This window comes from Myiozetetes cayanensis, unplaced genomic scaffold, assembly GCF_022539395.1.
Source record: "Myiozetetes cayanensis isolate MyiCay16 unplaced genomic scaffold, myiCay2020 scf1, whole genome shotgun sequence".
Classification (NCBI taxonomy): Eukaryota; Metazoa; Chordata; class Aves; order Passeriformes; family Tyrannidae; genus Myiozetetes; species Myiozetetes cayanensis.
Window position 1 is genome coordinate 64,897,724 of NW_026086604.1, and position 23,210 is coordinate 64,920,933.

At 41.9% G+C, this 23,210-nt stretch overlaps 1 protein-coding gene across 4 annotated transcripts in view; it reads left to right on the forward strand.

Annotated features, from left to right (window-relative positions):
• Nucleotides 1-3,180: 3,180 nt before the first annotated feature.
• EPB41L4B (erythrocyte membrane protein band 4.1 like 4B) overlaps nucleotides 3,181-23,210 on the forward strand; it is a 170,823-nt gene continuing 150,793 nt past the window's right edge. For all 4 annotated transcript variants that reach the window (XM_050330019.1, XM_050330029.1, XM_050330040.1 and 1 more), the window contains exon 1: nucleotides 3,181-3,495. In XM_050330019.1, the coding sequence (XP_050185976.1) occupies nucleotides 3,196-3,495 (300 nt within the window). In that variant the 5' untranslated portion in view covers nucleotides 3,181-3,195. The remainder of the gene's footprint in view (nucleotides 3,496-23,210) is intronic.

The window sequence follows — 23,210 nt, forward strand, 5'->3', positions numbered from 1 at the left end:
CTGCAGAAAAAGAAACTCTATCTGCATGCAAATTAAATTTAGAACACTCCTTTGCATAGAGTGAAAGTCTGGCAGGCCAGGAAAAATCCATAAATGTGATTGCAGTGACAAAGTAACACAAGAAAAAGGTCTGTGATGTCCAGGAAACGTGACCACTGCAGGAGAAATCTCTTCACAGAACTGTGTGTGGCTTGCTCCCCAACCCCATTACATGGCTGGCTCTGTTTTGAAGCTTTCCAAAAGCTTTCAGATAGGATTTGAACAAAACCAAAACTCTGAATGAAACAGGAAGAATAAAGTGCTTATCAAACTTTTATGTCGTTATTTAGCCATGACCAACAACAGTGTCTCTAATGGTTACTGATTCCTCATCTTGCTGCTGCTACACCAATGTCAGTAGCAATTTTGATAAATGCTCTCCCATTTATATGCTGCTTAGCACTATGGAAAAGTCATTGGTAAGACTTGTTACCTGCAGGGACTGCTACCAGAACTCGAACATGGGTTAGTACAAATGGTTTGCCTAGGTCACCATCTTTCCTGGGGCAGTGATCAAGTCATGACTCCCAGTGGAGACTGGAATACTCCATGGGAGGTGAATATTGCAGTGGAAGACTATTTGGATAAATATTTAAAAGTAATGCTCTTAACTATAGTGCAGATGAGGGCCATGGCAGTTTCTCCTTGTGTCTCTGATTGGAAAGCCAGCAAGTAGCAGGCACTCTGAGGCAGGACTGCAGGGTATATGTGCCAGCAAACTGAATCCCTTTAGGGCTTGCCCATTTGAAAATGGAGAGAGGATGCAGATGGGTGAAACATACAAGTACAAATCCAAATGTAAATGCTAGTTTAAATACCTCTCATCTTGTATCAAGGCATCCTCAGCACCCACAGTCCAAAGTTTTTGTTTCAGGGCTAAAGATAGCTCTGCTGGTAACATGAGACAAAAAAACGTGGAATTGTTTTACTCCGAGAGAGGCTGGCTACTAAGGAACCAGCTTTATTTCCTCCCACCACCAGTTCCTTCCAGAAGATCCTTTACTGTGAGTGTTACCTCATATTTCTTAACATGAGATTTAACAGGACTTCAGCATCAATATGGCAGTTCTGTAAATACAGGACTGCCTCTGGGGTATGGCCATTGGCGTGCATCATATGTGCTGCTAATGTAAGTCAAGCAAGCCTAGGTTTATACATTTTAAAATACCAGACTCTTGTTTTCATGACAGAAGTTGAAAGATACTAAGGGCTGAAGTCTCGCAGCTTCAGAGTAAAGAAGATTTTTAGCACAGCAAAAGACTTACTCGGTTTTCTGCCAGGCCAGTCCCAAGTGATGCAAGACCTGCCTTCCACCCCAATCTCCTTTGCACCGAAATTGCTGTAGCTCCCTCAAGAGACAACAGTATTTCTGCTGAATTTCCAACTGTTAAGATTATCTGTGCTTCTTGTGGCATGCAAACCAGCTTTATGGGACTGGGATATCTTCACAATGTTCAAAGCAGTGAAAGAACCCCAAGGTATGCTGAACTATTCAAGATCTGAAAACAAATTAAAATTCTGCTCCTAACGCAACAAAAAAAAATTAGGAAAAAAATCCCCAAACATAATCTGTAAGAAGTGTCTGCTCTTGATTGTTAACATTAGCAGGCAAAGATTAGCACCTTTCCACTCTATTTCTTTAAAAGCTCTTTTATGCAGCCATGAAGCACAGAAGGGCTGCAGGTACATCTCTGCCAAAGATCATGCAGTTTAGTGACTGTCTTGGCTGATGAGACACTTTAAGACCTGATTCAGGGCACTGAAGGAACATGGAAAAGGAAGCAGAAGCAGCAGGCAGTTACCTAATACTATCAAGTCTCAATAAAAAATGACAAGCTGAGACATTTTGGCAGGCTTTCTGAATACCTAATAAGACAATGCTTGTGTAAACGGGCCTGAAGGTAAGGTTAAGGAAAATAATGTCCACAGCAGAAAAAAACCCCAAAACACTTTAGAAGCAGCAAATTATTTCAGTTCAAAGTCCCTTAGATCATATCTGACCGTAGGATGACAGAATTACTCTCACTGATTGTTTCTGTGAGACATGATCCACGGCCAGTATTTTATACGTAGCAATTCAGCAAGAATGCTCCCACCCACGCCAGAATACATGGACATTTAACTTTTTGGCAAGGCGACCGTGAGAGTATTTGTACCTATGGATTTCCTATGACATATAAACAAACCCGTACTCCTTCCTCACAGCTACAGAAACGAAAGGGAGAGTTACCCCGGGACAGTCTGGAGGGACTGCTTTTTCCACGGGACCAAGTTCTCACATCGGTTGCCTTCAACCACCAGACCGCGTTGATCGCAAAGGCAAGCGCGGGGGCATTCCCACACACCGGACAGACGTGTCTGTGCACAAGGGACGTAGGCGGCGGCGGGAGAAGCGGTGCGGTGTCCTCCTCCTCCTTCCCGCGGGACCCGCCGCTTTGGCCACCCCCAGCACAGCCGAGACGCGTCCTTCTGCTTGCACCCAGTTCCCCATCCCCGCCCCCCTACCCCCCACTTGTATTGTTTTTATATTTCGCAAATAGATCCCCCCATGCCTTCTCCCGCCTGTCCAAAGGGGCGGGAGCGGCAGATCGGGCGCGGGAGGGACGCGGGGCGGGGGCAGCGCAGAACGCTAGGCGCGAAGAACGGGTCGCCCGGCAAGCCCAGCCAGGGGAGAGAGGCTCCGCGCCCCCGCTGCCTCGGTCCCCTCCCCGGCCCGGAGGCGGTGGCGAGGGCTGTCACACAGACACCGCCCCACCGGCCGGCGCCGGGGCAGTCGCCGGAGGAGCAGCGCTGCTCGGTGCTTCTCCCCGCCACGCTGCGGAGCGCTGGCCGCGAACGCGTCGAGCCACCCCCGCAGGTGGCCGAACACCGCCCGCCTCATCAGCTCCCCCTGCCCGCCGCGCCGGTTCCCCCATCCCGGTGGGCGGTGGCAGGAGGGGCCGCGTCCCGCCCCGCCCCGCCCCGCCGCGCCGTGGCGGTGCCGGAGCCGGGCGGCGCTGCAGAGGGCGGAGCGGGCGGCCGGGGCGGTCCGGCCGGCGCCCGGCGCGGGCTGGCTCCCGGCGGGCGGCGCTGCTGCGTTGCTCTGGGAGGCGCCGCGGGGCCGGGCGCGGAGCTGCGGGATCGGGGGTGTGAGCGGCCGGGCAGGGCGCCCCCAGGATGCTGCGGTTCCTGCGCAGGACCTTTGGCCGGCGCTCGATGCAGCGCTACGGGCGAGGAGCCGGGCGCGGAGCCGGGCGAGGTGGGCTCGGCGGCGAGGGGGACGAGCGGGACGGGGGGCTGCGAGGAGCCGCCGCCGCCGTCGTCGGCTCGGGAGGCTTCCCCTCCTCGCCGCACCCTGGAGGGGTCGTGCACAGCGCCGGAGCCCCTGTCCACATCCCTGCGGCCGGCGGCAGCAAGCCGGTGCTGCAGTGCCGCGTCCTTCTCCTGGACGGGACCGAAGTCAACGTGGAGCTGCCGGTGAGTAGCGTGCGCTCGCCTCCCCCGCCTGCAAAACAGCGCCTGCAGCTACCCTCTACCCTCCTCCGCATCGTCCCCCTCTCCCTGGCGACGGGCACCTGCGAGTGCCCCCGGCCGCACAACAGGCGCGGTTCTCCGGGAAAGCCTCGCTACTTTCGTCCTCCTCGCCGCCGTCCCCGCCTGCGTGCACCTGCTGCCAGGTGCGCGGCGCCTCCCCGCCATGACCGCCGCCCGCCCCCGTCCTGCCGGCTGGAGCCGTCTGCGTCCTTCTCCCCTCTGCCCAGAGCGAGAGGGGAGGTGAGCACCTGCTCTCCTCCTCTCCTCCGAAAACCAGCCCCCTGCAGCGGTGCCTTCAGCGGCGCCTCTCCCGGGAGGGGCCGTCCCTGCGGTGCGGGGCGCTACCTGTGCGTGTCCCCGGCTGGTGCGGGGGGGCTGCCCGAAGACCCCGCCCGGCGGTATTGCCGGGCACGGGGGCACCACGGACCGCTGGGTGGGGGAGCGGTGCCTTCGGCCTCTCTGCCCTCCGGCTTGCAGCCCCGCAGCACCTGTGGCACCGCGGCGAGAACGAGGCGAGGCCGCGCTGCCCCCTCCGTGGTGAGGGTCTGCGGGGTGGGCGCCGCCTCCTCCTTACTTCTTGTTTTCCGACACCTTCGCTGAAGGGCCGGCGCTGCCCCCGCCGGGGGTATACCCCAGGCGCTGCCCCCCGTCCCGTGGCACCCGGCTGCGGGGCCGGGGGCCGGGATAACCCCCGGCGGCTCCGGGGCACGCCCGGGCGGGCAGGCCGGGCCCGGCCCCGCGGGTGCGGGGACGGTGCCGGCGATGAACTTTTTCCCCTCCTGCCGCTGTGTAGGAGGAATGAGGAAGGGACATTGCCGGCCTGCGGGGTTGTGCGCTGGTCGTTTGCGCCTACTCGGTGGGGTTGGGCCGCGTTTGTAGGTGTTTCAGCATCCCCAGAACCCCGTTGCGTGTCCCCTAAAGGCAGCTGCAGGGTGCGTGTCGGTTATTTACAGAATTTGGGTTTTTTTCATTCCTCACAGCTGCTAAATACTCCACACCCATCCTTTTTTGCTGACCTGTTCCCTCCCTCTTGAAGCACAAGTTTTCCCATGAAATAGTATGGAAGTTGATCATGTTTGAAAAACATTTAAGCTTTTTTCCGTTTCAACCCAAATTGTCACCAAGCATTAACTTGGTCTACAAAAACAGGTGGGAGAATTCAATAATGACTGTAACAACCTGAGAAATTGTACACTACCTTAACGTCCAGCAGTGTAAAAGAGTTTTTTTCCGAGTACACTTAGGCTCTTTGTTAGGTGCCTTTCATTATAACAATCATCTGTATATATTGGCATCATTTCCCTAAAACATGGAATTTGGCAACCCTGTTGTTTCTGCTTAAAAGAAACCGAAGAGATTGAGTAAGACTCTTACATGTGAATACAGAAGTATGTGAACGGAGCCACCTAGAGATACTTGCTACAGCATTATCAGGCCTCCCTTGACTTACAGGCTGCATCGCACATTTCCAGATATTTGAAATGCTAATATATTTCCTCTCCTCGCATCTCCTTCACAACTTGCTGCACTCCTCCTAACATCTGTGCACAAATCTTTTCTAAAGTAGAGTCAACGATTGTTATCAGCGTGCTAAGGGTTTACTTATAGAGGTCTGTGTCGATAAGCTCAGTAAATATTTTGCTTAAGGTTATACTCTAATTTATCGGAGGTCAGCTTTTGCTGTAGAGCCTTTTTAAGACAATCTGAGGTTTTTGTAGTATCAGAAAACGAGGTAATGGCACTCTTAGTCCTTGAGTGGTGAAAATATATGGAAGTATCTGCTGGCCCAGTAGAGAAGCTGTGGAGCATTCTTGCTTGAATTGACTTCCAAATGAAGCCTAGATTTGCCAGTGTTTTCAGAATGTGAGCTGCACACGTGATGGTTGTAGTTCATTTGTCCAAAGACAGAGTAAGATGTTGGCATTTTTTTGCCGAAAACCCCTAGACTGGTGGAGAACTTTGGAGCTTGTAATAGCTATCAGTGTTTTGAGGATTAAAAACTGTTCTGTTGAATTACGTATCTGTTCCTCCTGTTTTTTCCCTTTCTTTCACAGAAAGTAACACCCACACTGAGAGGTAGAAAAACTGAAAGAGGCGTTGCACCATTTATAGAAGTTTATCAGTAAAGTTTCTCTGAGCTTTGCAGCTCTAGATGTTATGGGATTAGGGCCTGAAACAGAACGTGGTTTAATACTCAGAAGCTGTGGTACAGGACTGGTTAAGCTGAATGAATTGAGTAGCATCTTTTCCATTAAAAAAAAAAAAAAAGTGTATGGTGGTTTCTCTCATTTCAGCTCAAATTTTATGAAAAGAAGGGAGTGTGGGCTTCATCACCAATGAGCAGCTTACTCACGAAGTCAAGTATGGAGATGATTGCAGAGGATTTCACTGTGCTGCTGATTGTGTTTGCAAGCACTCATATCAGGAGATACTGGCATCTAAAATGTACTCTTTCTACTATCTGCTGACATTATACCCCTGTTGTCTTTCTAGTGAGAAAAGGAACTTGCTGATAGAACACAATACTCTAGCAACTACAACTTTTTAGGCTATCTTAAGAGTTCATTTCGAAGTAATTAAAAGGTTTATTGGATTTCGAAGACTACAGGATCTATTTGCTTTTGTGGAGGAATGACAGAAAAGACATGGCTAAAGGAAAGCCAGCTGTATGTGTAGAGAAAAGGTTGAGGTTTTTTTGTTCAGTTATTGTTTTGTGGATTTTTTAGTATTCAAATAAAGCTAAACCCCTGACACTTTTGTCTAGGTTAATTGCATCAGGTTCTGCCACGATGTTTTCTTGTATGTGGGGGGTGATGGTGGTGTGGGAAAAATTAATCCTACATCAGTACAATCTACTGATTGATAAGTCTCTTTGTGGTTAACATTGGAATTTATGTGATAGTATCTGTGTCAGAAGGTACTCATCTGGTAAGCTTTTGTCAGTTCATGGTGGTAACAGAAGTAGAGATCAACCATGATCTCCAAGTCCTTCGTTAGTTTGTTCTTCTCTAGGCTGTGTAGCAATATTTGGACTAGAGTCACCTTTCTTTATCTGCATTTCCACACCCTCTTTCTTCTGGGGCATTTGCACTTTATTCTTTTTACTGCATATGCACTGCCCTCAGACTACCCCATCTGCTAGCCTGCCCTTCTACGTGCTGTGTCATTTGTAGGTGTTCTCTAGTCTTTCACAAACTTGTTTCCTACCCAGCTGACCCCACACAAATGTCAACATAAAATTGTTCTGAACATTGCAGATACCCCTGGATAATGGTTTCTATACTCAGCTTCTTGCATGAAATTTCAAGGATTGCTTAATGATGCTGGCTTTTTTTCTTCACTCCTAAGGCAAGAATCACGTACTTTGAAAGTATTCTTTCTGAAAAGAATAATGCACTGGATGGCTTTTTAAATCCATGAGCTCCTCAGGGCCCTATACTGAATTTGAAATGCTATTAAGGTTGAATCTGTTGTATAGAAGTGAGTGGCAGTTGACCAGTTTTGTTGCTGTGGGGTGATTTCCCATGGGAAGGGGAACATAAATGGTGTCATTACTTCTTCTTGACCTGACACCACGTCTGCGCATCTGAAATCTAGTGATGAGAACTGATTCACTTACGTTAGAGACCACCCCTTGTCCCTCACACATAGTTATCAGTGTATTTCTTTTTGCCACTGGGAACCTGTTTAGTACCTTTTGTGTTGCACCTTCACTTACATTGGAGGCTGTTACCTGTTTAGAGTTTGTACCTCGGCTGTAGGCAGATGGAAGGCCACTTTGCTATCTGTTATCAAAACAGTCTTGCTTCTGTTTTTCTGAAGGACTCCTGACTTTAATAAAAGAAAAACTGGTTATGGATGATGCTGTGTTCTTATAGAAAGAATGCAAGGAAAGAGCGCTGACATCACCCTTGGGCAAAGGTGATGGTGCCTGCTAGTTAATACATAGATGGAGCAGTCTATAGATGGCTTGTAGATGAAGCTGAAAAGCCAAATTTTTCTTAACTCTGAGATGTGATTGCTTGCATTTCTAAAAAATAAGTCTCTGATTTTTAATTAGGTGTATCTTATGAAAGCTTAAAGGGTGGATATGAAAGACGGCTCTTCTGTGGCACTGTCCAGAGTAGCAGGAATTAATGTCCCTTTTCTTAAGCTGCTGAAAATGGTATTCTGTGATTAAGTTGTGGGAGGGCAGGAGGGGAATGAACACATATAGGGTTTCCTTGGGTTTCTGTAGTCTAAAATGGGATAAAAGAAGGAGCAAACAGTAAGCTTACTCCTGTATGAAAATCCTTGTCCTGCAAAGCAGATCTAGGATACCTTACCTTTTCTGTGGTGTGAATCCACAGCAGTCAACATGTTGTCTGTCATAAATACTCCTTTCTAAAAAACTCGTTGCTCTTATAAATTCCTGTGCTTCTGTGAGCATCACTCTAAAGACCTGTTTGATTTATTAGAAAGTATGTAATGTTTAATGATTAACGTAATGAATAAGTCAAATATAACTCTTCAAATTTGTGAATTATTTTCAGATGGATAGCTTTCATATTATTTCTTTGCCTTCCTTTTGGTGTATCTGTTTTAATAATTGTTTCAGCTGCTATGGAAACACTTCAGGATAGGAATAGTAAATGTTCTTCAATACCGTTTTTTCATCTCTGGTTTCCTACGTGTTGTATTCTTTTCTTGTTGGAGTAACATAAGCATAGCAAAATCTGCTGTCTGGCCTCTATGCTTACATCAAATGTAAATGTCAAATTAACTCTTGAGCAGTTGTCTCTATCTTATAATTATTGGTTAGTGTATTTGACTCAATGAACTTATAAATATTGCAAGAGAAGTGCAACTCATTTTTTCTTTCTTTCACATCACATGTGTTTTCCAAATGACATTTTGTGAATATTAACTCTAGAGTAATGCACTAATATGCATGTAGACACTTAAATTGACATCGTGCTCTGGAGTCTCCTAACTGAGGAGTTACCCCACCCCCTGGCCCCCAAACAGGTATATGACATCAGATGGGGAATGGGATTTTTAATTAATTCCTTAAAGCTTTTATCACTTATGAAAAGGATAAAATGCCTTCTTTATGCAGAAGTTACCTTTCAACAACATAAAATCAGAATACTTGCTGGAAAATGTTAAAAGCATATTTGCAACACTGGAAGGTGAAAGGCCTCTCGTGTTCATGAACTCCTGTGAGCACCAGTAATCCCCTTCGTAAACTGATCAAGCTCCATTGGTAGAAGGCGTTGGGTATTTTTGCTTCTTCAGTTCATGTTGAAATGCCTTTTCAGTACCTTACAGCTTTGATTAAATAGCTGCAGCTAGAGCTCAGTGTGTTGTCTTCTGGTAATAGCCTTTAATTAATTTATTCCTGTTCCGTATGCCTTGATGCGTCGCTGTGTATACTGAAGGTGTGTGAGAGGCATTCACAGTAGAATCACGTACAGAATCAGGAACATACACAGCCCCAGAGAGACAGAAATAAGATGGGCTATGCACACGTGACTGCAGCCGTGCTTCAGAAATGCACAATGTTAGGTTCTTGAGAGAGAAGAGGGAATTTTAAGCCCTTGATGTGCTTGCCAAACATCCCCAATAAATCTACAGCAGATAAAAGGCATTGCAACAGTACATTGTAGAAGAGGGAGACAAAAAGCAGTGTTTGGTCGTGGCATATGTTAGATAAATTCTGCTTGTGAGTTCCATTAGGTTACTAATGAAAACGAAAACAATTTTTCAGTGCAATACAGATAGACAAGGATGACAGGAGTGCTGCTGCAAAGAGTTGACATTCAGTGAGGGAGAAAGCCAATGATGAGAGTAGTGTAATGAAAATAGAAAAGTATGAGCACCTGCACTAATTCTCTGATGGAGAGCTTATCTGTGAGGAGAGATGGGGAGAAAATAAGGTTGTTGCATGCATTTTTTCAGTAGCCTTTTTGCAATGAACTAGAGGGCAGCTGTCCTTAGAAGAGTAACCACATGAAATGTCAATGTGGGTGGCTAGGCCTCTTGTTTATTCACACAGAAATGAATTTCAGTAGCAGATGTTTGCACTGGTCTCAGTTGTGTGATCATGAACATTGAAGAAACTTTGAAGACCACCATGGATTTGAAGGGAGATGGTGAATAAGAAGAAACTTATGAAACAGTTTGACAATATGGGGATTTTTTTTTGTCGATAGTGTGCATCTAATACATTTGGGTTTTTCTTCCAGTGGTTATGTTCTAGAATAGATTGCTGGGTGGCAAACCTTGTGGCTTCGGGTTCTTAGTAGTAGTCCTGAAGAGAAAAAAAGAATCTCTGGGCATGTAAGAAGTTCCTATGAGGCAGGAAATAGGAGCAAAGAGACTTTGGAAGCGCAGTCCATATATAAGAGCAAGCAGAGGGCTGTTTTGTCTGGATTGCTGAAGATGGTACAGGAAGAAACAGGCTGAAAAGTTAAAGGAACTAGAAATTATATATATTGTATGGGATGTACTGTTTATCTGTTTCTTTTCTGAAGCAGAAAGGGGACAGCTATCTCTACTCCTGCTTTTCTGCATGTGCTTTTTGTTTTCATATGCTTCCTTGTGCTTCTATTGTAGTGCTTGTGTAAATATGTTTTTTCCTGTAGCTTTCTCTGAGTGGCTAGCTTCATTTAATGTCTCACCTTTTTTAAGCATAAGTCCATTTTGGAATTCAGGACTTCTGTTTTTAAATTCCCAACTGTTTCCACTCATCCTTCTCATTTGCAATCTCCTCCTTGAGGAGGAGATACTTTTTCTGTGTGGGTATCATCTGTATTACTTGCATGATATCCAGTGAACTTTCATTTTAATAAGGGCAGATTTCTTTTTGGTTTGTGGGTTTGTTGTGAAACAGTTCACTATGGAGCATCTCTTCTAGGAGGCACTGAAAAGAGCATTGGAGGTCTGCTTCCTTCTGGTTCGGGCCTTGAGCATAGTTCTCTGTCCCATTCTCTTTTATTAGTTTGGAAATTTTCTGTGTTTCTCTGCAGTTGTCAGACATCTGAAATGCTCCTCAGTCCTCTTCCTTCCCCAGGAAAATTCAATTTCCCAGCTGCAACCAGGGGTCTGTGGCCAACTCAGCAACTTGTTCAGCCAGCTTGACTGATATACGTGCCTTGTCTGTCAGGGCACAAATGGTGCAGAGGAGGGCTGCTTGTCACCAACATTCCCAGTTGTAGAGCTGACATTAGGGGAACATTGGTAGCTATTGGTGAAACAGCTCGAAGGTTAAACCTCCACACTTTAAAAATGCATAGTTTCATGTGAGACAACGAAAACAGATCTGAAAACTCAAATTATGTTGAAGGGAAGGAGGTTGAGAGAAGAAGGGAGAACATGTACGTCACTGAGTTTATAGGCTTTTTGGAAAGTAAGTATAAAGATAAGTACAAATATTTTCTTTTTTTTGCTAGAAGGATGAACTCAACAACTGTTAACTGATTGTACTGTGTTGCTGGGTTAGTTTTTTTAATTACTTGAGAAACACATGGGGGTTTTGTAGGTTTTGTTTTCCAGTGCATACTATGGTATATGTTCTTTTATTCTTTCTGCATTAGAAATAAAAAGGTTGGAGGGTAATGAAGTGTTTAGAGTGACCATCTGCTCTTCATTTGACTTGCTATTTCCATTTATTTCTGTGCATCAATTTAAATATGTCCTGGACCATTAGCTATATTGTGATGAGATTATTTTGATATATTTGTTGAAGTTCCGGACCTGGACTCTAACTATGAAGCATGAAAAATATTAAGAGTTAATGTATGTTGGCTGTTTGGTTTTGATCTGTACAGATTCAGATTATTTCCCTTCCTTGTTGTTATGGAACCACAGATAGTTTATCCAAACAAATGCCAAATGTCGTCTTTTTCTTTCTTTCTTTTACTTTTTTTTTTTTTTTTTTAAGTATACTGACAAACACACTGAATTTAGATGTTACTGTATTTCATAATTTTAGTACATGTGGTACGGTTTGTGTGATAAACGGACTGGAAATCCTAACAGACAATCCAGTTTAATATTTGTGAAATACAAGTAACTTCACACAAATACGTGGAGAATGTTGATCCTTTCCTTTGAAGAACTTGAATTTATATGGACATAGTGGCATCAAATATACAGTTAGAAAAGCACAGTGTTATAGGGATTGTGACCTGTAATGAAATTATTGTAGACTGCAACGTTATTTCAAATGATAACTTATCGAAGGATTAATTCTTTTGTAGCTGCTGAAAATAATACTTTTCATAGTAGTTCTTTGTAGCACTAGTAATTGATTGTATGTGCTATTTCATTGGTACATTATAAATATATAAAATATATATAGACTTGAGAGGATTTTTGTAGTTAGCAGTCTTGACTGGGAAAAAACTTGTTTCTTTTTTTTGGCCTGAACCGAGACTAAACAAGGGTACTGCTTCACGTTTTTAAGTTTAAAGTTTCTTTTTGTGTATATTTCAGTGTGTGAGGTTATGTATTAGATGATAAGAAATTTCGCTTACCTACGTTGAGCTTTAAAATTATCCTAGGCTGTGAACAAATTCTTATTTTATTATTGGTAGATAACAAACAGGTTAATTGCATCACATCTTTTTTTGTTGGTATTAAGTCCAAATGAAATTACTTAATGTCCAAACTATAACCTGCTTTAACTGTGCAAGTGAATATTTACAAATTTTCTGAGAAGAGAACCAGTCCTTTGAAGTTTTTACTTTTCCTTTGCTTCTATCCAGAATTGGTCAAGGCTGCTTTCTGTCATTTAAATAAATCTTTCATACCTTGTTAGTAGTTCCTGGATTTGTGATAATTGTATGGTTTTAAATGGAGAGCTTACATTTATGTAAAAAGACAGAATCCAAGAACTTCCATTTTTATAAGCAGGTCTGAACACACCAGTACGCTATACAATCGTTGTATTGCAACACAGATCACTATTCAGTGGAGATGCTGATCCTCAGTATGTAAGTTTTATATTTAGGCTACTTGCTGGGTAGAAATCCTTCCCGAATAATGAACCTTCCATGAGTGCTTTGCTTTGAGAGATGATGAATGGTGAGTCTGTTATCTCTTTGAATTAAGCAAATAAGTGAAGAGGGGTGGTATTCTTCAAAGTAGGTCATATTGCTAGGAAGGGCAGCACCCTGCAAGTGTAAAGTCCAGGGTGGTGCATGGGTGGTGTCCACTTTTCTTTCATGTTGTGGTCTTTGGATGCGGATGTATATTGATGTGAATTCAGATATCCTGCTGTAGCTCTGTGGAAGAAAGAACTGGTTTAATAAGGCAGCAATATAACTTTATTGTGCAAAAGACTCAGTTTCTTTTCCTCCCTCTTCCTGCTATTTCATGTTACTGGGTGTGATTTAGTTTCTTTCCCTGCTGTTCCGCAATGAAGAGAGGGTGGCAGGATGTTTTCTTCTTTTTGACTGACATCCCCTTTCCCTGAGGAGGAGCGTTTCCAGCCTAGTTTTATGACCACTCCTACGGTCTTGAGTCTGCCCACAGGTCTCATCTGCCAAGGCCACGTTGTGAGCTGCAGCTGGGAACACCCAGCTGCAGGGGGGCTCTGCGTGTGCCCAGTGTCTGTCTTGCACAATTAATTCTGCATGCAGCTCTCAGCAGCACATTGGAGTTCTGTTCTTGGCTTCCAGTTAATTAGAAGATGTTAATTTTGAGGGGTTTCCTTTTTAATGGGGGAACTTTCTTACTAAGACAGCAGAAATTGCTGATTTCTTTTAGAGGCCAGTGAAGCCATGAGATGTTGACTAGCACTTTTCCTTTTCTCCGTTGGGTTAATTGCTTAAGCTGTTGTCTGCCTGTATGTCTGTTCTCTCTCTCTTCATACCCTTCCTCTCATGCAGTGATGTCTCACAGTTGGCTTTTCTCAGTGAACTGTTGCAAAACTTATATGAAATCAAATCCTTGTTTTTAGGTGTGAAAATGGGGGAGCCTTTGGGGCATTAGAACTCAAACTGTTTGTTGCAGACAGCAGGTACTTGGAAAGGAACGTTGGTTTTACTTCATGAAAGGTGTTTAATATGTTTTGGGAGGTCAGTCTAGGAGGAAATAATCTCAACATCAAATATTTTATATAGTACCCTTACATTTAAAATGGGAAACAAGATGAGGTTATTCACTCACTGCCTTCACATTTTCCCTTAAATTCTCTGAGCCATCCCCTTTTTGTTGGTATTGCTTATAATTGCCTTTTACCTATGTAGCATGTTGATGCACTATTTATGTTATAAATTTATCCTATAGTAAAAAATTCTGATGTGTCATTTCTGGCTTTAGAAAATAAAGATGTTTAAGGATGGGAAAAATGAGGAAGGAGTTGGAACATTTGCCTGTATATTAGCAAAAACATAGGCGTAAGTTGATGACTGCATTTCTCAGAAGGGAGTGGGAATAGAAAAATCGAGTGCTGTGAAACAAAAGCCAAGTGTGTTTTGTTTGCTGCTATTGAAATTTTCCAGCAGATATTCTCACTTTTCAATTTGTGTGCTTGGATTTTGATGTATTTTCACAGTAAACACCCAGCATATTTTGCTTTATGATTTGATCATAAAGTATATTTTGTAAAAAAAAAAATAAATAAAATCATCTTTTTCAGCAAAGGTTTTGCTTTCAGAACATTGTTATGGCCAGGATTTTGTCCCCCTACAGGTTATTAACAATTTCTTCTTTAAGAATTTCATCTTACTGTGACAGAGTGAAACAGATCATCTGATAACATTTCCAGCATGATCAAAATCTTGAAAAATTTTCAAACAAAGCAAAAAGATATGGTTTTTCATAAACAGAAAACGCTGTTCATCAGAAGTTGGTTTCAGAAAGCAGACTTTTCCCTGTAAAAGCTGCATTTGTGTAATGCCAGGAGGGGAGAACTTTCCCATTTGTTTCAGTAAGCTGAGTGCTGGAAGCTTTCTATAAGGAAAAAATAGCGTGAAGAACCGCTATGTGACACCTCTGTGTTAGTTCACTGTGACTTTTAGGAGCTTTTGAAAATGGGCAAGTTGCAGTGCAAGTGCTGTCTTGAAGGGTAGATTTCAAAGTGAACTTTGTTTCTTTTGCGTTCGGGATTTTCAGGGTGTCTTACTGTTCACTGAAGTCAAAAGTTACTTCTTGAGTCAGAGCTTTTAGGTTATACCAAAATCTTCATCAAGGTGTTGGTAAATACTGGGGTTTTTTGCAAGCTACAGGGCAAAGGATTGTTTAGGTTGTGAGGAAGATAGGGAAATGTTTAAAGAATATTAATTCCTCTTTATTGTATATGCCCTGATCTCATTAACAAATAAGGCTGTCAAGACCAGGGTAGCATTGGTTGACTTGTGAGAGCTACCAAATATAGATCCCATGAAAACTCCCAGGCCTGGGAACTCTCTCTGCAGGCAGGGCCACTCTGAACAGTGCTACCTCCTCTCCTTGCACAAATTTTGGATCAATCTCCAAGTCCCTGTGTTTTAAGAAAGCTTTTCTCTTGCAGTTTTCCTTTTGTGAGTGTTAGAAAACTGCAGATTTTTTGTACTACTTTGTTAAATGGTGCAATAGTTTGTCTGCATTGCAGAGCTGATACAGGTGAGATGGAAGATGAACTACGTTTGTTTCTGTAGTCTTGTACATGATGTGAAAGTGCTCATTGAAAACAAAGAGCAGATAGTTGACTGACCCTGTGCAATCCAACACCAGTTTGTGGTGTTGAAAAAATGTCCCTGAAAGCAAAAGATTCATTCAGTGCAGTTCCAGAGGGACAAGATGTGGCCGCTTTCTCTACTTCCAAGACTGTCATCTGCTTTGCTTGAAAAACATCTTCTGTGGAATTCCAAACTTAGTTTCTGCCGCTGCACAGATGATAGGGGAGGCTCTTTGAGAGGTGAACCAGGGAATGGGAGACTGGATGTAGGGTTCATGTTCTAGGAGGTTCAGGGGGATGACCTTATTGCTCCCCACAACTACATGATAGAAGGTGAAGGTTGGTCTCATTTGCAGTGTCTCAAGTGAAAGGACAAGAGGAAATGGCCTCAAGTTGTGCCAGGGGAGGTTTAGATTTGATGTTTGGGAGAATTTCTTTGCTGAAAGGCTTGTTAAGCACTGGAACGGACTGCCTAGGGAAGTGGTGGAATCACCATCCCTGGATGTATTCAAAAAAATGTGTAGATGTGATGCTTAGATATGTGGTTTAGGGGTGGACCTGGTGTTGTTAGGTTAGTGTTTGGACTTGGTCTTGGAGGTCTTCTCCAACCTTGATGACTCTGTGGTTCTGCAGTCAGAAAATGTGTGCTTTGGAGTATAATTCTGCTTCTGTCTTGTACATGGACATAACCAGCAGTGCTAATAAACCACTTTATTGCTGAAGGATAGGTTATAAATCCAGAAATGGCACCATAGGCAATCCTGCCTTAGCTTTGGTTTCAGAGCTAAATGGATTTATGGTGTCACTTAACGTGGCTTTTGTACCTCAAAACCCTTGTGAGGCTGTTGGTTCCTGGTGGCAGTAAGGAATGGAATGGATTTGATGTTTGAGGTAGCTAGGATTTATGATGCATGTTTTTGTACTTTTGTGCTTGAATAGGAAGGAAGATGGTTTTCTTATGGCCTGACTAAATGAATGCAAACTTATACATACTAACAGAATTTTTTGTTTTTACAAGCGATTATTTTTCAAGGGGAATTGTTAGAATGAAACTTAACGTGTATGTCAATATGTGCAGAGAATCACTGATTAACCCCCCAAAAAAACTGGCAGTTTCATTGCTGCTTCTGACAGAGCTGTTCTGTTTGCTAACAGAAGAAAATTTGCTTTGGGTTAGTGTCTAGAAAATGTTCCAGTCATCTCTGTTCCTGTTTATTCCTCCTTTTAACATCTTTTGCTAAGGCTGTTAGTATGATGTTAAGTGGAAGTCAACTGACGATTCTCCTTAGACATCATTTGTTCGTTATATTGGAGAGTTAGTCATATGGATGATTTGTAAATGAATAGGTAGATTTGTTTCAGGACAGAAAGGGTCATTGTGCACTTAATTTGTTCCCCTTTCGAGGTTAGTTTCTAGAACTTCTTCCAAGAACATGCTTTTAGCCTGTCACTTTTTAGCATCAGTGCTCTCCTTGGATCTCATTAGTTTATCTGCCTTTAAGGGTCTTTAATGAGAAGCAGTTACTTATTCAGGTTGTATGTGTCCTTGTCAGCATAATAGTAGGGGTTTTTTATAGTATTTGATATTTTTATGCTCCCTGTTATCCCCTGTCTTGATATTGAGCAGGCAGGAATCAAAAAGTCATGGAACTTTGGGGAAAAATATTCTCCACATGAAGGTATGTCAAATTCACATGCAAGCCAGCTCTTAATCTTGTCTTTGTCTAAGTAGATAAAAATAAAATTCATTTGCAGATGCTTTTCGGGCTCAAAAAAAGTCTTTGTAGTTTTTTTCTGGCTTTGAGAGTAATGTGCAGGCATTTGAGCTGGGCACAGTAATGTTGTTATAGTGGTTTGCTGAATGTTATATGAAATGGCATTGCTTCCTACCTAATGTTCCCTTGTTAAGCATTCATGGCTTGTATTTACTTTCTTGGCTGTAACATTACACTGAGAGCTCATGGTTTGTTGTTTTTCTATTGTTACACCAGAGTTCTTGCAGTGCTGCTGAAATCCAGGGCACTGTCTTTGACCTGGTGAGTGAAACTTAACGTTCCTCACAGTGTGTAACCTGTGATTTCATTGAGTTCAGCTGCATATTGATGCAGTTCTGCATCCCCAAGAGATGCAAATCAGTATGTACAACCAACAAGACCCATCATCTCCTGCTATTGTGCCAATTTTGTGAAGTTCAGCAGGAGTGATTTTATTAGTTCCCTCCCAGGGAGAAGTCTGGTGAGTGACTGTGAGAAGAACACTTCAGGGTTGCACTGACAGTGCTTCTGGCTGGCTGCTCTCCTCCTTTCCCTTCTTGATTAGTTGTCTTAAAAAAATCTACCCCTTTGGACTACACACATCTATTTTAGGAATGCTTATAGTTGCTTTTGCCAGACTGTCTCACAGGCTGTGTTTCGAGAGTATGGGTGTTCTACGGTCAATACAAGTCCAAAGAGTTCTTGACTTCGCGTCCCATCCTGATGCTGGAGCAGGTATCTGCCCTTTCAGCTGTTTATGGGACTGTGCTGAAAGACAGATCAGGGATCAAATCCGGAGATGTTTCATTGTAAAAAAAAATGCATTTGTGGTATTGAATGTTAGAAATTTGTTAAAAACGTCATAACTAAGGGGCCAAGCAGTAGGGAAAAACCTGACAGAGGGTACAGAAGCTCTTTAAGGTGGAGGTGCTGCAACAGTGCCTGTGTCATTGAGTTGGGCCTTGAGGGTATAAATAATCACTTTAGGAATGGTTTGATTCATGTACTTAGTGCTCTCATAGCTCGGTCACGAGTGCTTCTGGTCTGCCCCACCAAAGTAAGACAAATTAGTATCAAGTGAAGAAGAAATAACTGCTCAGTTGCTGCAGCTGTGTTGTTCAGTGACAGAAATCATGGCAAATAGCTCAAGCTAAATCTGCAAGAGCATGTCTACTCCAAAGTCATAGAACTTGCAGAAATCTATTTAAGTTTTCTTATTGCTATAATCAAAAGTGTAGTTTTATGGAGGAAACAATTAGACTTGTTTTATGAGACAGTTTTCTTGAGATCATCATGAATGGTATAAATTATGCTGCTGTTTTTTAGTTTATTGCTGACTGGACCTAGCCATCTCTATTTCTTATTTTTGGAATCTAACAGGGAGCCAGAGTTGATAAGAATAACAAAGCTGATACTGAATTTAGAAAGATAACAGGAATTTTAGAGAAAGTCACCTTTTTCTAGGTTCCACCTGTGGAGTTTCAAATAGGACCAGGGCTGAAAAGGTGGTTTTAGTGTTGTTACTTGATGTGGATATCCTCTGATGGAGTAATTCTACAATATTTATCCCTTTAGGGCTGGCTGAAAGTGAAAGGCAACTATGCTGTTCTGGGAAAATGACGCTGCATTGAGCAGAGCATGGATTCCTAACCTATCAGGGATCCATAAAATTAAAGGCGTCTAACTGTAAATCTTTATTTGTAGATATTCCAGAAACGAGTCTTGCTGCTGGTACAAATTCAGTAATTCTTGATGGTGAATAAATTTTCAATTAAAATTTTACTTTCTGTGCCTAATACCTCAATTATTTTTAGTTTAGTCTCTCACTTGGAAAGTAAACTGTGGATGAATTTGAATTCATGTTACATTTTCCAAATTAAACTTATAAGGTTTAACTTTAAGTTACTGCATTTATCTAAAAAAGCTTTCTTTAAGAGCATGATCTAAATCAAGGCTTTTTAAGAAGCAGGTGGAAAATTATTTGTCTTGAAAGCACAAATATATGGTTGTGAATCATGCTGAAAATTTTCCAGTGGAAAATATGCTTTTAGCTCCAAATAGACAAGTCACATTAGAAAGATAGGTTTTAACTAGAATGACAACTATTTTAAACATTTGAATAAACTTTTTTTTTTTTTTTGAGGGGAAAACCCCAGAAAAGAAGTTTTGCTTCAGGATTTGGTTTCTTATGATTAAATAGTTGTGTTCTTTTGATGCCTTGTGGGATAAATCCAGTTTTCAAAATGCCTAAGAAAAAAAAGTTCCCAGGCCATCTGGTACTTCTTTGTATATGTGCATGCCTGCATCCATTCGCAGTCAGGGATGTTGTGCTGCAGCTTCAGGGTGAGGGAAATCAACTTGTTCCTGGTCTGGGAAATTTAAAGGGTGAATGGATGTTGGCCAGTGCTGGTTTTAGTGTTTGTGGGTGAAGGTTTCCAGTTTAAAGTTTGATATTTTTTTTTACATTATTATTTATTTATTTTAAGGTGCAGGCATTTGCTACTCCTCTTGTGATACTCCCAAAGCATCTTTGGAGGTGTTATACTGTCTGAGTAGTAGGGTGGCAATGTCTGTAATCCCCATCTGGACAGAAGACTTGAGGCTTTGATAAACTGCTGCAAAAAGATTATTGGAGATTTCCTAAGACATTATTGCCTTTAGCTGTCTTGCTCTGTGACTAAACTGTCAGAAGGATGTGTATGCACCTGTATCTCGGCCTGTCTGCCAAATTACCAGTTGAAACCATGAGATACTGCACTGCAGTGACTGAGGTAGAAATGTATGTGTGGTGTTGTGGAGGAAATGGTGAGCGTGCACTTTGTAGAGTTCTGATCTGTTCAACAGCTGCAGCAAGACTGCCCTGTCAGGATTCTTGGTATGATTCTGGATTGCTCTTTTTGCATCCACTGTGTTCCTCTAGGAATTTTTGTCTGGAAAGTGCCTGTAAAGTACTGCAATTGTAATTCAGAAATAAATTTTGAATTTTATATGGGCTAAAATGGGATCTGAAGTACTACCTGCAAGACAAATTGATTTGTTAAAGTCTGGAAACTTAAGACGTAGTTTGTAGATGCAAAGCCCCTTGACTATGTGAGATTGAGGAAATCAGTTTAGCTGTAGTACCTTTTTGTCTGGACTTTGTTCTAGAAGCAGAATTTCACCTTACACAAATACTGGAAGTTGACTAAAGGTATTGCAGTGTTACAGTACAAAGTTCCTTTTGCTTTGACATTCTTTATTGAATTGAGGTGACTGTCTTGTGATAACCTTGCAGGGTGGAAGATAGGAGCTTTCCTTGTGGAGCACCCAATAAGCCTAAATTAAAAACATATCTTTTTACATTAACATGGCTGGGAAGAATTTTGGTTAAGAGCAGTGATAAAGCAGAGACAAAGCTGATAATTTGCTAAAATACAAATCTGTCTGTGCTGCAGCTAATCTGGACAGATTATAGCTATTCTAATTATGTATTAGTGACTTGTTACACACTTGAAATCACTTGAAAAGCAAACATCTGTCATAAACTTCTCAAATTGTTGGACAGAATTTGTTTTGAAGTTCTCCCAGCCCAAGTGCTTTAGATTAACAGGGTGGAGGAGTTGAGGTTGAAGAGGCAATTCCAAATTTATGAAGTTAAGCCCTCTGATTTCTTTGAGACTTGTTAAACATTTGTTGATTCTAAGAGGGATAGGAAACCAATTTGCAGTTTAAAAATCTGTCAGAATAGACTTGAAACTTTGAACATATTGCCTGTTAGACTCCCTTTCTTATATAATTTTATGACTTGTCTAAACACACAAATTACCAGTTCTCTGTCAGTGTAAAATAAATCAAAACAGGTCAAGTTTAAATGCAATACTCTTATCTTGTGCGTCATCTAAAATGCTCTAATATACTTTGTTTACAGTTTTGCCAGTCACAGTGAAATAGGTGTGTGCTTGTAAATTGGCAGGCTTCTGTTAAATCAGTTTCACTCTTAACTGCTAGATTCGTGGTGTGCAATTCAAATAAGCTAGTAAGTAGCATGAGTCCTGTCTGCAGTTGTGATAGAGATGGCAAATCACTCTGCTATTTGTGTGCTTACAATTTGGCTTACTTATATATATGTGTGGGTATATAAGCTTATATATGGTTTTTAATAATCATGTGTTTATGGGTAGGGAACTGACATACCTCATTTCTCAATGCATTTCTTTTGTTGAGTTGCATTGGCCCTAAGGGTTGCTAAAACATGGAAGCCGAGCTCCTTCCTTTCCTCTAGAAAAAAGAGGAGAGTTCTCACTACCTATAGCTGACACTGCTTCTAAGTTTCTGCATTTAAATATGAAACTGCTGCCTTTAGTTGAGGGTGCTAGGTGCCAAGTGTAGAAGCTTTGTAGTACTTCCTGCATTGGGTGACTAGCTACAGAGTAGGTAATGTAAAGTTAGTGTTGCTTTCAGTATTTCAATTTACCATCTTTGCATGCTTTTTGAAGGATAATCTTGGTCTGAAAAGTGCCACTCCTGTAGTGCTGTGGAGTCAAATGCTGTTGACTGAGTCTTATGTTAGGGAATCTAAGGAGAGGAAGAAGCACCTCTTCTTTTCCTTTCTCATGTTCCTTCTCTATTTCCCTCAGATTCAAACTGGTGCCCTGTTCAAACTAGACTGACTCCCTCCCTCCCTCAAATTGCATTCATTTGATTGCATTCATTTGATTCGTTGCATTGATTTCAACTGTCATCTAAGTCTTACATTTGCTTTCAGCATGACATGTAACCTGATTTGTTAGTGGCTTTGTATGTAGGTAACAGCTTGAACAGAACTTAAAGAATATGCTCAAAAGAAGTTAAAATCATGTCCTTTTTCAAAGATGCTATTTAAATAGAGCTGCTTTTCAGGCTGGTCCACCTTTTTTAGGTTTTATCCTCTTTGGTAAGGATGGGGGAAGGGTATCACTACCTTTTAATTTTCTTAGTGTCATATCTAGTTTAGTTTTTTTCCTGCATGTTCCTGATCAGTATTTAAAAGACATGGATATTCTGCTATTTTGATAAGTAAACCTCTGAATCTGCACAGGGATCACTGTAGCTTTCTCCGGATTCCATGCTGCTGACACAGAAGACATCTATTTTATCGTGATAATCCTTTCCCATCAGATTGAAAGGTGTTGGCCAATATTCCAAAGACTATATGTTAATATGACTATTGTTGTAGCTGAATTTTTGTCTTAAAATGCCTTTAACAGAAATAACCTTGTCTTCTACAATGATAGTCCTTCTAAAACCATTTCTGTGCAGTTTGTGTTTCATTCTCTGAATTTGAAATACTCTCTGTCCTGGTGTGCCAAGCTTGTAGCATATTGTTTTCCAGCCTAGTGGAAAGCATGTATACTTGTATAAGTACTGTCTGGCATGAGTTAGTCAAGCAGTAGGTGTCTTCTCCCATCTCCAGAAGTATACTATTGTCTCTTGATGTTTTATCTTGAACTTCCTCTTTTATTAGAAATGTTTCAAGGCTAGAACTTGTTTTTATGATACAAAGTGTGGTTTTGATACTTGGTGACAGTGTGTTAAAGAAGTCTTTATCTCTCATGTCTTAACTTTAATTTTGTTTTTGAGGAATCTGTCTCCTTCAAAAAAGTAAAGCAGTGGAGAAAATCTCATTTCTTTGGAAGGCATGCCTGATGGCTGTCATCTGTAAAAGTGTCTCTTAGGAACAAAGGCAGGACAAAGATGCTGCCAGCCTCAGACTGCTAATGTAATTTTAGACAATAAGCGAAGTAGGACTATTATATTTGTTTTGATTAGGTGAGGAGAAATGATGTAAACTGGCTTCTAGGGAGACTTGGCAAATAAAGTATTCCCCAGGCAGCCAAGTAGTAGATATCTTAATGATGCTCTGGAGTTTGGTACTTCAGTGAGCAGATTTTGTTTAACGTGCTAGAAAAGATTTGACAAGTTGTTCTGCTTAGGCCTCCTAGTGAATAGGACCAGGTCTTGTAGCTCAGTAAAAAAATAATGGTCAAAAGATGGGTTAAACTGGTTTTCATAACCTTAGTGATATTTGGATTTAGTTAAATGGAATGTTAAGCATTAACACATGAAAAGATTAATGGCAAAATACTGAAGTTAGAAACTGAAGAGCTTATAGCAATCCATTCAAAATGCATTTTTCTAAACAGTGATGAACTCTTATATTTTTGTGTTAAAGGCAGAAATTGCATTAACTATTGCAAGCCTGTGTAATTTATCATAGTTTGTTTATAATAGGAAAAAAA